Source organism: Eublepharis macularius, chromosome 4, assembly GCF_028583425.1.
Source record: "Eublepharis macularius isolate TG4126 chromosome 4, MPM_Emac_v1.0, whole genome shotgun sequence".
Lineage (NCBI taxonomy): Eukaryota > Metazoa > Chordata > Lepidosauria > Squamata > Eublepharidae > Eublepharis > Eublepharis macularius.
Window position 1 is genome coordinate 97,613,387 of NC_072793.1, and position 12,631 is coordinate 97,626,017.

Sequence of the window (12,631 nt, forward strand, 5' to 3'; positions counted from 1 at the left end):
CATCCGCTTCCTCCTCATCAGAAGCAGGGGCCGACACATTGTCTGCTGGAAACGGTGGAGGTAGCCATCCATGCTGCCTGGACGTTGATGGCCTCGGATCCGAGGAGTCATACCCTGCCGGGGTCCCTTTCCACTGGCAACGGTACGCAGCTGGGATATAGGAGGCCTGTCGGTGCCGTGACGCTAGTGAATGCTCTGAACCTGCGCTCTCCTCCTCGGATAAACGGTGTTGACTCCGAATGGATAAGGCCGGAGGCAGGAGATGGCTCTCTGATTGCCTGTCGGATCCGATGATGGGTAGTCGGGCTCGGTTCCGGTGACGGGGAACGATGTTCACTCGAAACCACGACAAAAGCACCCGGATCCGGTACCTCATCCTCAGGAGCAGAACGGTCCGGAGAATGTAGATGAGGCGAAGGCGTATGTGGAGATATCAACACCACATCATCAGCCGATCGGCGCCGTGGGGACTGAGAACGCTGATGCTTGGACTTCTTCGGCTTCTTCAACAGCGGTTCCGAACTGGCCCTCGGATCCGAAGCCCTTTTGGTGGTTGACTTCTTACCAGTGGCCTCCGGTCTCGGAGTCGCAGTAGCTTTCGGATCCGACGTCAGAGTCGACACAGTAGGATCTGATTTTGACGACGCCTTTTCTCTTGGCGATTTTGGGGACATCGCCACCTGTGACCCCGCTTTTGAGGCTGCTTTACTCGTCGGTCGAGATGTTGACACTGACTTAGCAGACGCCACCGAACCCGCTCTAAAGCGCCTTTCGGCAGGAGTAGAGCTGTGGCTAGCCTTAGGGGAGGATAACGGAGTTTTTTCTGCCACCGAAGGGGGTCTGGGAGTTTCTTCTCCATCCAGCACTTTCTGCCATAACGACGCCTTCAAGCGCGCAGATCTCTCCTGTCTGGCTTTATGAGTAAACTTCTGGCAGATTTTACACGCTGGGACATTATGCCCCTCCCCAAGGCAAAAGAGACACAGATCATGCCCATCAGTTTGGGCCATCTTCATTTGGCACTGAGCACAGTGCTTGAATAAGGCTTTAGAGGCCATTTAGAGGCTCAGGCAATACGCGTTGTCAAAACAGTCCAAGTCAATACTCACCAAGTCCAGAACCAGTCCAAATCAGCGAGAGAAGAATAGTCAAGTCCAAAATCCGAGTCAATACCGAAAAAACCTAACATTCACTAAACAAGCATGGAGCTATGAAGCGGACGTTCACTTCAAGCGGCAGCGAGAAGAGAACTGAGGGAAGGGGCCGTTGGTCACTGTTAGGGCATGTGACCATTTGGGCGGGAAACGGTCGCTTAGGCGCGCGACCAACGGCCCCTTCGGAGCTTAAAAAAAGCGGTAAAGAATCTTCCGGCGGCTGGCCTGCGTCTGCGCAGTCCCCATGTGTGGAGGCACAGAAGAACGAAGATGAAGAAAAGTTGCATCCCTCCCAAGCTGCTTTGGGTTTCCATTGGGGAGAAAGGCAGGGTTTAAATGAATAAATAAATAAATGTCAGGTATGCTGAACAGGTGGGCCTGGCATCAGAAAAACCCTCCATCTGGATGCCATTTCAGAAGGAGATGACTAACAAGATCTCTTCACATTTCTTTAAGAAGAAGAGTACATTCTAATTAATTGAAAGACAACTTTGCGATGATTTAGGTGGTAGGTTGGCAGCTTCTGCTTTGGTGAGAGAACTTCATATGTCAGTATGGGACATATCATTCATGATTAAGTTTATGGATGAACCAGGTAAGAGTGAGCTGATTGAGCAATTTCATAAGCTTTCTGTGGACCAACCACATCAGTTTTTTGAGTCGATAGAGTTTACAAAATCAGTTGGATTTATTGGCTTGGATCCCACCAACATTTATCAGTGGAGTACAACTTTCTTACAGTCCCTTCCTGTAGCCCAAAATGTCCCGGGAAACATGCCTTTGGGGACAGGGAACCCAACACATTACATGAACTACTGCTTACCATCCATATTTATCTTATTTTTAGGCTCACAAAGGATTGGAATCACAAATAGATTCTTTTTTTAGATTTCTTTTTTACAAATTATACATTTTATAAACTATACATTTACAGCATTTTTTGTTTATTTCTTTCTTTCTTTTTGACACGGGAAAAATCCATTTTTTAATTTTTAAAGATACATACAATGCTGATATGCTTACAGAGGTTCCAAGCTAAAACTTTTCTGGAAAAGCTGTCCTTTGGTTGTGGGTTTTCGGGCTGTATTGCCATGGTCTTGGCATTGTAGTTCCTGACGTTTTGCCAGCAGCTGTGGCTGGCATCTTCAGAGGTGTAGCACCAAAAGACAGAGATCTCTCAGTGTCACAGTGTGGAAAAGATGTAGGTCATTTGTATACAAGATACAAGATACAATGCCAAGACCACGGCAATACAGCCCGGAAAACCCACAACAACCATCGTTCTCCGGCCGTGAAAGCCTTTGACAATACAAGCTGTCATTTCCTCCTTGATCCGGATTTCTACAAGCAATATGAAGCTGCTGTCTGTGTTTTTAATATTATAGCTGACAAAAATCTGTTTTTTAGTCTTGCTGGCTAATCTTTGAGCTAAACAGTTTGAGGTGCTGTCAGAGGCATCGCCAAGGAGTGACGTAGATGCTGGATTGGAGTCGCGGGGGGTGCACATGGCCACGGCCAAGCTGCTGAGCTGAGGGGCCTCCCTGATCCACAGGAAGAGTGAGTCCCGCAGGCGCATGGCATGGAAGTGCACCAGCTGCTCTGAGAGGCGCCCGCAGAAATTGTGCAGCGAGATCTGTTCTCCACCGCCAGGCTCCGCGGAGCCCGAGCCCGGCTCATTTTTTGTTTCTTTGTAGAATCCAGGTCTTCAGCAAATGCACCACTGGGATATTATTGAATTGACAATTTAATAATTTATTAATTATTTTATTTAATTCGGTTTACATTCTGCTTGCCCTGCAAACAGCCTGAGAGCAGATCACAACCAAGAATAAAATGAACAGGATAGCATAAAAATATAAAAATATCAGTAACAATTCATTAAAACAGCAGCGCACATATATTGCATAACCCTCTGGTATCAGCAAATCTGTGGGGCAGGGCGGCCAGTTGATAAGCAGTAGAACCAGGAGGCATATACCCCTCTATGGCAGGAGGCCGGTTGGATGGCTTGCCTGCCTCAACCACCATATACCTGGCAGAACATCTCTGTCTTATAGGCCTGGTAGAATGATAGCAATCCTGCTGGGCCCAGGTCTCCTCAGACAGAGAGTTCCATCAGTTTGTTGCCAGGAATGAGAAGGCTCTGGTCCTAGTCAAGGCACAGCAAACCTCCTTGGGGCTAGGGATCACCAGTAGATGTCAATTTGCTGACTGGAACACCGTCGAGGGAACATATGGTGAGAGGCAGTCCTGCAGGTATGCAGGTCCCAGTCCATTAAGGGCCTTACAAGTTAAAACCTAAACCTTGAACCTGATCCGGAACTCAACTAGGAGCTAGTACAGCTGGCGTAAAATTGGTGTTATATGTGACAGGAACGACGTCCTGGTCAAACCACGCACAGCTGCATTCTGGACTAGCTGCAACTTCTAGAGCAGGCCCAAGGGCATCTCAGCATAAAGCAAGTTACAGTAGTTCAAGCAGGAGGTGACCATTGCATGGATCACTGCAGCAAGGTCGTGGGTTGAAAGGTAGGAAGCAAGTTGCCTGATCTGATGAAGGTGGCAAAACACCGACCTGGCATCTGTTGTGACCTGGACCTCCATTGATAAGGAGGCATCCAGGACGATGCCTAAACTTCTCACCATTGACACAGTGATTTCAGTAACTGATTTCAAATACTATAATTAAGACAGATGCCAAGACATTTAGGTCTGGTAAGTCTAAAAAATCTGCCACATTGCTTAGAGTTTATTTAAAATAGAACTTTCCTAATTTTTCTGAAAAGAAACACATAGGGTAGGTTTCCAAATATGGGAGAAAATTCTGCCCAAGGGCAGCTATGATCAGGCTGCAAAGGAAAAGCTGCTGTTTCAAAAGAGCTGTCATCCTGCTGAGTAAAAATAGCAGTGTACAGACTGAAAGCAAAGGCCTTCTTTGTGGAGAGCAAGAGGTGGAGCAAGTCTTTTCATCACTGCCTGGCAACGGAGATAGTGGGTGAGTTCTCCTTGTCAGTATATAGGATAGCTGTAGCTTGTTCCCCGTTTCAAGATGCTAATATAAACTAAGAGGGAAATGACAAGACTGGAATTGTATGGCATTTCAGAGCACTTTCACTCTCTCATGCATGCACGTGCGTGTGTGCAAACACACAAAGTTCTTTCAATAATTTTTAATGCACTCTGCAAACCTTTACATGAGTTTTCATTCTTGATATTGCTGCCACACTGCGACAGCTTTCACCATCTTTTGCCCCAATTACTGAGCCCTCCTTACTTTATGGCTTCCTAAATGTCTGCCTACAGAAAATAAGGCTCTTACTGGGAAAAACAGTGTTGCACTTACCTGTAGCTGTTGTTCATCTAGGTCTTCATGCAGGCACACACTGGGACTGCGTAGGTGCAGGCTGGCCACAGAGACAAGAGTTTTCAAGCTCTCAAAGGTAGGGGGCGCTCTGCCCCTACAGTGTGCATGTGCTGCCGAAATGTGGTGTTGCTAGACAGCGCGCTCTTAATTCCCTCAGTTCCCCTAAGCTGCCATTGGTAAGTATAATCATGGTACTCTCACAGTGGGGTAGGAGGGAGGGAATGTGTGCCTGCACAAAGAACAACAGCACAAATGAACAACAGTTACAAAAGCATGCCTTGGACTGTACTTCTTCTATCACCAACGAGGAAGGTTGTGGGTGGCTAAATAGAAAAGCATAATCTTGCTGCTTAAGTTTGTAAAGATTTTTGATTCTGCGAGAAGTAGCAGGTATAGATGCGGGTTTTCCCAGATGCCATGAGCAATGTCCAACAAATCTTCAACCGCTGGGAAGGCTACTGATGCAGGGCTTGTAAGACTTTGCTCTTGGGTTTAGGTGTGGATGCCGAGACATCCAAATCAGGGGCACATGCCATCCTCAACATTTCTTCTGAAAAGAGCCTGAAATCCTCACTAAGGGAGGATGATGCTGTTCCTCCTATCAGCTCATCTGGAGATGGGTCAGATGCAACATCTGAAGCCTTGTTGGATTGGGATCCGTTCTCCTCCGCTTCCTTGGATCCAGAAGGAGATGGGGATCGGTTCTGATGTCTGTGTTTGGGCTTCAGTTGGAACTGAATAAACTGATGGTGGAGGGTTTTGAGCTGTAAATGAGGAGGCACTTTGCAGCCAGGAGAAAAATTCCTGTCAGTTTGGCACACGTGAGGCGCTTGGGATCGGTTGCCAAGGTGCAGGATATGGAAGAGGCAAGATTGATGGGGCCATGGATTGTTATAAGTTTTTTGAATTCATAGGTTGGACAAAGGTGTTTGGACCTGACTGAGTCGTCGGAATCATGGTTGGAGCTGAAGGCGTCAGTTCCTGATTCATCAGATCCAGGGTAAAGGAAGATCTAAACTCGTCCGTTGCACTGAGGTCCTCATCTTCCACCTCATGAATAGGTGGTGTTGGAGGCAGTGATGGAGTGGCTGGCATTGGTAGCATCTCCTCTTCTATCAAGAAGGACAGGATGGAAGAGGCTGAACAGTGTCGGGGTTGAGATGGTGTTGACGCTGGTCCTTTGGGTGTTTAGAATTTGACTTGATCTTTTTGCCAGCAGTTCAGAAGTTCTCTATGTGGTGATTTGCGCTTGCTAGATGTCTTGTGTTTAGGTTGCAAAGTTGGTGTGGGAGCAATGGGATCTGATGTCGTTGAAGCCGGTGGTCGGAGGGATGTTGGATCTGACCCCTGTGTTTTTGGAGCTGGTTGCTTGGAACAGTTGTCAGGAACCTGCTCAGCAGATGACTTTGCTGCCTGCTTGTTGGAACCTGACAGGACCATCCCCCAGAGGGCTGCCTTGAGGTGTGAAGCGCGGTTGCTATGGGCTTTGGGGGTGAATTGCTGACAATGCTGACAGGCAGAGATGTTATGCAATTCCCTTTGGCAGAGGAGACAAAGGTCATACTTGTACTGTCAAAGGCTTTCACGGCCGGAGAACGATGGTTGTTGTGGATTTTCTGGGCTGTATAGCCGTGGTCTCGGCATTGTAGTTCCTGATGTTTTGCCAGCAGCTGTGACTGGCATCTTCAGAGGTGTAGCACCAAAAGACAGAGATCTCTCAGTGTCACAGTGTGGAAAAGATGTTGGCAGGTAATTCATATATACTCAGGAAGGTGGGGTTGGGCTGAGTCATCCTGTAAGAGTTTCCCAGGGTTTTGAATGCTAATGGAGGGAGGCTTCACTGTATCCTGAGGAGGTTCTTTTGCATATGGATTGGTGCTTGATATGCTAATCTTCTCTGCAGGGCTATTGTAGGGTATAGAGTATTTTGTTAGCCTGGTGTTTTTCAGGACTGGAAACCATGCTCTATTCATTCTTAAAGTCTCTTCTTTCCTGTTGAAATTGTGCTTATGCTTATGAATTTCAATTGCTTCCCTGTGCAATCTGACGAAGTAGTTGGAAGTTTTGTCCAGTATTTTAGTGTCCTGGAATAGGATACTGTGTCCTGTTTGAGTTAGGCTACGTTCAGCCACTGCTGATTTTTCCGGATGGCCAAGTCTGCAGTGTCTTTCATGTTCTTTTATTCTTGTCTGGATGCTACGATCTTGTCTGCATCAAAAGAGCAATTAAACCAAGGATAAATCAAACAACCAAGGGAAAACAATCTCCCACAGGAAAAGTGTTTTTGCCATATATCAAAGGAATCACTGATCAGATGGGAAAGCTTATGAAAAAGCACAACCTTCAAGCAGTATTCAGACCCACCAGAAAAATATAACAGATGCTACGATCAGCAAAAGACAGTAGAGACTCCCTCACCTCTCCAGGAGTATACCGCATACCCTGCAGCTGTGAACAAGTTTACATCGGGACCACACAACATAGCATCCAGACAAGAATAAAAGAACATGAAAGACACTGCAGACTTGGCCATCCAGAAAATCAGCAGTGGCTGAACATAGCCTAACTCAAACAGGACACAGTATCCTATTCCAGGACACTAAAATACTGGACAACACTTCCAACTACTTTGTTGGATTGCACAGGGAAGCCATTGCAATTCATAAGCATGACCACAATTTCAACAGGAAAGAAGATACTTTAAGAATGAATAGAGCATGGTTTCCAGTCCTGAAAAACACCAGGCTAATAAAATACTCTACATCTTACAATAGCCCTGCAGAGGAGATTAGCATATCAAGCACCAATCCATATGCAAAAGAACCTCCTCAGGATACAGTGAAGCATTAGCATTCCACACCCTGGGAAACTCTTACAGGATGACTCAGCCCAACCCCACCTTCCTGAGTAGATATAAATTACCTGCCAACATCTTTTCCACACTGTGACACTGAGAGATCTGTCTTTTGGTGCTACACCTCTGAAGATACCAGCCACAGCTGCTGGCGAAACGTCAGGAACTACAATGCCAAGACCACGGCTATACAGCCCGGAAAATCCACAACCACCAAAGGTCATACTTGTCTGTGTGCGGCATTTTGGTGTTGCAGGTCTTGCACTTTTTGAACAATACCTTCTGAGACGTTTTAACTCACAGAGCATAGAGCAATGGGTAATTGTTAGCCAGTCAGAGGTCGAAAAAGGGTGCAGAAATGTTTTAGGTGAAAGAATGGTCCCAAGTCGTATAAGATGCTGATAAGACATAGCAAGAGAGTAGTCGGTCAATGCTCCTAGGTTGGTATACGAACAAGAAATCAGCTAAGAAGTGTAAGAGAGCAATGAGGAAGAACCTTCTTCATTGGCGGTGAAAAAGGAACTGAGGGAATTAGGGACACTCTGCCTAAAAACACCGCATTTGGGTAGGAATGCCCGCACGCATGCATGTTGTAGGGGCAGAGTGCCCCCTACGTTTGAGAACTTGAAAAATCTATCTCCATAGCTGGCCTGCGCCTGTGCAGTCCCAATGTGAGACTGCACGGAAGATCAAAGATGAATACAAAGTTTCTTACCTACCGAACCTCCATCCTCAAATCCTGCAATTCTGATTTATTTAGAATTAGTATTAAGAAAATCTAATTGCATCTTTAAAACAAAATACATTTTTTATTTACACAGCATGAGTTTTCATTGGCTGTTACCAACTTCATTACATTCTTATGGAATTTTTAGCTGTAAGCTACAGCAAGAGGTTGTGGAATGTCTATGCAAGAACTCGTAACAGGGCATTAATAAAGAGTATACATGAAGGAAGTCAGGGTACAAAAACAATGTTACTACACTGGAAAAAGAAACTGAAATCCCTGTTGAGGCTTTGATCGACATAGTCAAATTTCTGAATACATTTCAGATCTGCCATCAAGTTCTATATGCCCTCCTAAATACAGGAGTTTCAGTATGGCTACTCTGAAGTCTCTGATAGAATGACTAGGGAGGTTAACACATAGGCGACTGGTGAATTTATTCAGAAATGTCAGTCAAAGGCTAAACAGGGATTCCAGTTTCTTCTCACATTGTAAGAGCTGAAAGAGGCATTGTTTTTGTACCCTGACTTCCACATGTATAATCTTCACTAGTGAATGCCCTTTTAAGAGTTCTTGCATAAATATTCTACCAAGTGATTTCCGTAGCTTGCAGCTAACAGTTCCTCTAGCGTCTGATGAAATGATAAGAGATGAAAATTCATACTCTGAAAATAAAGTTAGTCTAAAAGGAGCAACTAGATTTTCTCAATATTATTTTCTATAAATATTTAAACAACCACACTTCAATAATTACTAGGACTTAATTCATAGCTGCAAGTAGTATTAGATAAAAATGTTACTTTAAATCATCAGACTACGAGACTACAGAGTTCCCTAAATATGTTAACTATTTTTGTTCCTGCCTGGAAACTAGGTTATCTGTATGCTACAAAATCATGAACATGTCCTGTACTAGATAATCTCAATTCTATTATGAATGCACAAAAATCAACCAATGTTCACCTGTTGCATTCCCCCTCTCAGTGTAGAAACGCCAAGTCAGCTAGAACATCTGGTTGCACAGTATGCTATTGATTCACTATATTCTTCTATTGGATAGACAACTAAATATCCACAGCTGACAGATTCATAAGCCATACAGATGCCATTTTATGCAGGATGCTACACAGTAAAAAGCTTCAGTTTTTTGGTCAGGTGGTTAAGAAGTGATCATAATTACACAGTTTACATCAGGTTTTATGATGACTGACTCAACACCAGTCTCGAGTCCTTGTGGTCCATCTAAGTGAATTAAATTTATAAAGCAAGAGTTCACACTCAGCATCTCTAAACAATTAATGCAGAGCTAATCTGGTTTAAGTCATCCTCCATGCTCACTTTTGCATATGTAGGGAGCCACACCAAGGTTTGCCTAATTCAGTATCCTCTGCAAAACACAAACAAAGCCCACCAAACCCAAAAACTAATAAGCACTGGGTGGTCCACCAGAAATTGACTGTCTGCTAACTAGGGTTCTATGACATTCTGAACCAGCTATTATGTAAATATCTAGTCATTCCAGGTTTCCTATCATTGTTTGGATACCAGAATGCCAGATATCAAGTTATTAACCACTTTTCATTGGGGTGGGGGAATCATAACAGATTTTTCTAAGTATGTACACAGTTGTACAATCAAGATCAATGATGTCTGGAAGCATGCACTTTCTATTTTACCACAGAGATACTGGATGTACCTCTTTCCAGAAACTTTCATAAAAAAGGGGATTGAGGAATTCTATCATTTAAAATGAAGCAGAACTGAGAAAAATGAAAGAAAGAACTGGTTAAGAAGAGGTCATGTTGGATATACCTGCTCTAGTATGAGATCTTTCTTGGGTGGAACAGGGTCTGTCACTGCTAGATGGCTCAAAAATCTTTGCATCTCCAAAAGATTGGGGAACTGGTCAATAACAGTATCAGTCAGGAAAGCACGGAGCTAAATACAGAGATTATGTTAAGAACAGAGACTATATTGATTAAAAGTACCTGCATGAAACAAACAGCTCTATAGTTTTCCTTAGACGTTGCTACTTAAGTAAAACAATGAAATTGGCATTAGCCAATATTCGTTGCTCAGTAAACAACAACACAAGAAATAACTGTTCACCGTATTCAGAATAACAAGGAGATCCTCAGCTGAGAATGCTGTGGGAAGGTAATAACCCTTATCACTTTGTGCACAAATGGCAAAACTTATATAAACAAATAGAACTTTTGCTTCCATATAAACAGAGAAACTGGCAGATAACTGCAACTTCTGCTTTTTACAGCCATTGTGGGGAGAGCTTGGCAAACTGCTGTCACAGATGGGACCCTCAACCCCACCCCCTCTGCCTACAATTCTTTCTACCAACTGCTTGAGCAGGTAGACCCAGCATAGTGTAGTAGTTAGAGAGTTGGGCTAGGATCTAGGGGATCCAAATTCAGATCCTCATTCTGCCATGGGAGCCTGCTGGGTGGCCTTGGACTAGTCATACACTCTCAGCCTAACTTCACAGGGTTGTTGTGAGGATGAAATGGAGAGAGGAGAAGCCATATTGGATGCCCATTGGAGAGAAAAGTGGTATATAAATGAAGTAGATAAATAACGAGTGATGGCTGCTAGGAGCAGCTACCATTGCTTGCTCACCTGTCTCTCCCTCTCTGGGCAATGGCAGCTGTAAGAACAGGTCTACATAAAAGTACTGGTGGTGGTAGCCACTGCCTCAAGAGTTTGGATAAGAGAGAGCAGCAGCAATAACAACTCCTACCAGATGTTGCTGATCAATTGTGCACCCACCTGGGCAAAATAGCCAGTGATAACAGCACCCAGGATCAACTGTCACCACTGCTCACTTATCTACTCATTTTTCTTGGGGAAGTGACTGCTGCCATCAGCCTCTTCAGGGAGATCACTTTCACATTGTCCAGAAGGAGAGGGGCAAGTGAGCAATGGGCAACAGCTGCTCTGAAGTGCCATCCATTGAAGTGATTCTCTGAGTGGCCCTGGAAGCTACAAATGACTATTGTCATTTTGCACTGACCTCCCTGCTTACATGCTTGCCTTCCTCAGGGCAGTGAATGCCCCTAACAGCCACAGCTTCATGCACAAACAAGCACATGGCAGCAAGCAGCTTCCATTTGCTCTTTTGATAACAGAGGAAGGAAAATGAGCAACCATGCGGCACTGCCACCACAACCACCACTGGCAGTTACACATATATGAAGAGAGGAAGGAGATTCAGGGAGGGAGGGAAGGCTCATTTGCGCGTTACATATTCTGCATGGTGGTGAGTCAAGGGTCAGCGGTGGTAGGGTTGCCAGATCCCCTTACCCTCCAGGTGGGAGGCAGGAGACCTGGCACTCACCTTTTTAGCTGTCTTCACACCCACATGCTCTTGGGCTGCGCAATGATGTCACTTCTGGGAAGTGACATCATCGCGCAGGCCTTGTGTTGCCCCTGGGAGTGCTCCCACAGTCCACAGCAGGTGAGCTGTTTGGATGGCATGACAGGTCCTGGAGTGTTCCTGCCTCCATAGTGGGCCAATTTCAGCCTGTCCCACTGCAGAGCATGAGAGCACTGCCAGGGTAGTGCAATGGGCCCTGGAGTGCTCTTGTGCTTCACATCGGGCCAATTTAGGTACCAAACGGGCCCAATTCGTTTGGGGTCCAAATTGGCCCACTGTGGAGCATGGGAACATGCCATGCCACCTGGGAGCACACTCCAGGAGGCACGTTCCCCTGCCTTTCCCCCCGCTGGCCAGATAAGCAGGGGCAGGGGGTGGACCAGTGGGGTACTGCCAACCCTAGTGGTGGGCCCTCCTGAGACCCCAAAAATGTCAACCCTTGAGCCATACCTACATTCACAGTCACTCTACTGGTCAGTCTTAATCCTGGCTTAAGGGGGAAAAGGAGAAAAGCAGCTTTGCAGCTCATTCTTTATGGCCTTTCAGTCTGAGATCTTTCTCTGCTGGGATGGTTAAGGGGACCTAGCAGCCCTGTGGGTTTGTTTCAGATATTTCCCCTCAGCTAACGATTTCAAGGTGGCCGAGATTAAAGAAAACAAAAATAAACTTTATTTACAAGAAGGAACAAAGGAGTGAATGGATTTTATAATAATAAACCAAACAGATAATGTTTCAAAGAACAGGTTTGTAATTCTCTCTCTCCTTCTCTGCTACCTTCCCTTAGCATAGTCAAAACCCTTCTCACAGCAGCTCCCAAGAGCCTCCTTTCCCTTCCAACGGAGTATTACTCTGATTGGGTCAGCATTCCACCCACTCCCATTGGCTGTCTCTCAGGAGAGGCAGAGCTGGAGCCAGTCCTATCCACCACAGTCATCTTCAACATTTTCTTTCACTTTCCCTCAAGAGTACTTTGGAGAAATGTAAGATTCAAGTCCAGTAGCATCTTAGAGGCCAACACAATTTCCATGATATGGGAGTCTAGAGAATGAGGGACAGAAGAATTGTATGTTTTCACTTTTCTTTTGGGATCCCTTGCTTAGCTCTGACTCTTGAAAGCTCATACTCTAAAAATCTTGTTGCTCTC

General features: G+C 45.3%; 1 protein-coding gene across 4 annotated transcripts in view; it reads right to left on the reverse strand.

The window, feature by feature from the left end:
- ZMYND10 (zinc finger MYND-type containing 10) overlaps nucleotides 1–12,631 on the reverse strand; it is a 42,113-nt gene that overhangs the window by 17,636 nt on the left and 11,846 nt on the right. For 3 of the 4 annotated variants that reach the window (XM_054977060.1, XM_054977059.1, XM_054977058.1), the window contains one exon: nucleotides 9,912–10,037. The exons of the other annotated variant lie outside the window; for it this stretch is intronic. In XM_054977060.1, coding sequence (XP_054833035.1) covers nucleotides 9,912–10,037 — 126 coding nt within the window. The remainder of the gene's footprint in view (nucleotides 1–9,911; nucleotides 10,038–12,631) is intronic. 4 annotated transcript variants of the gene reach the window in all.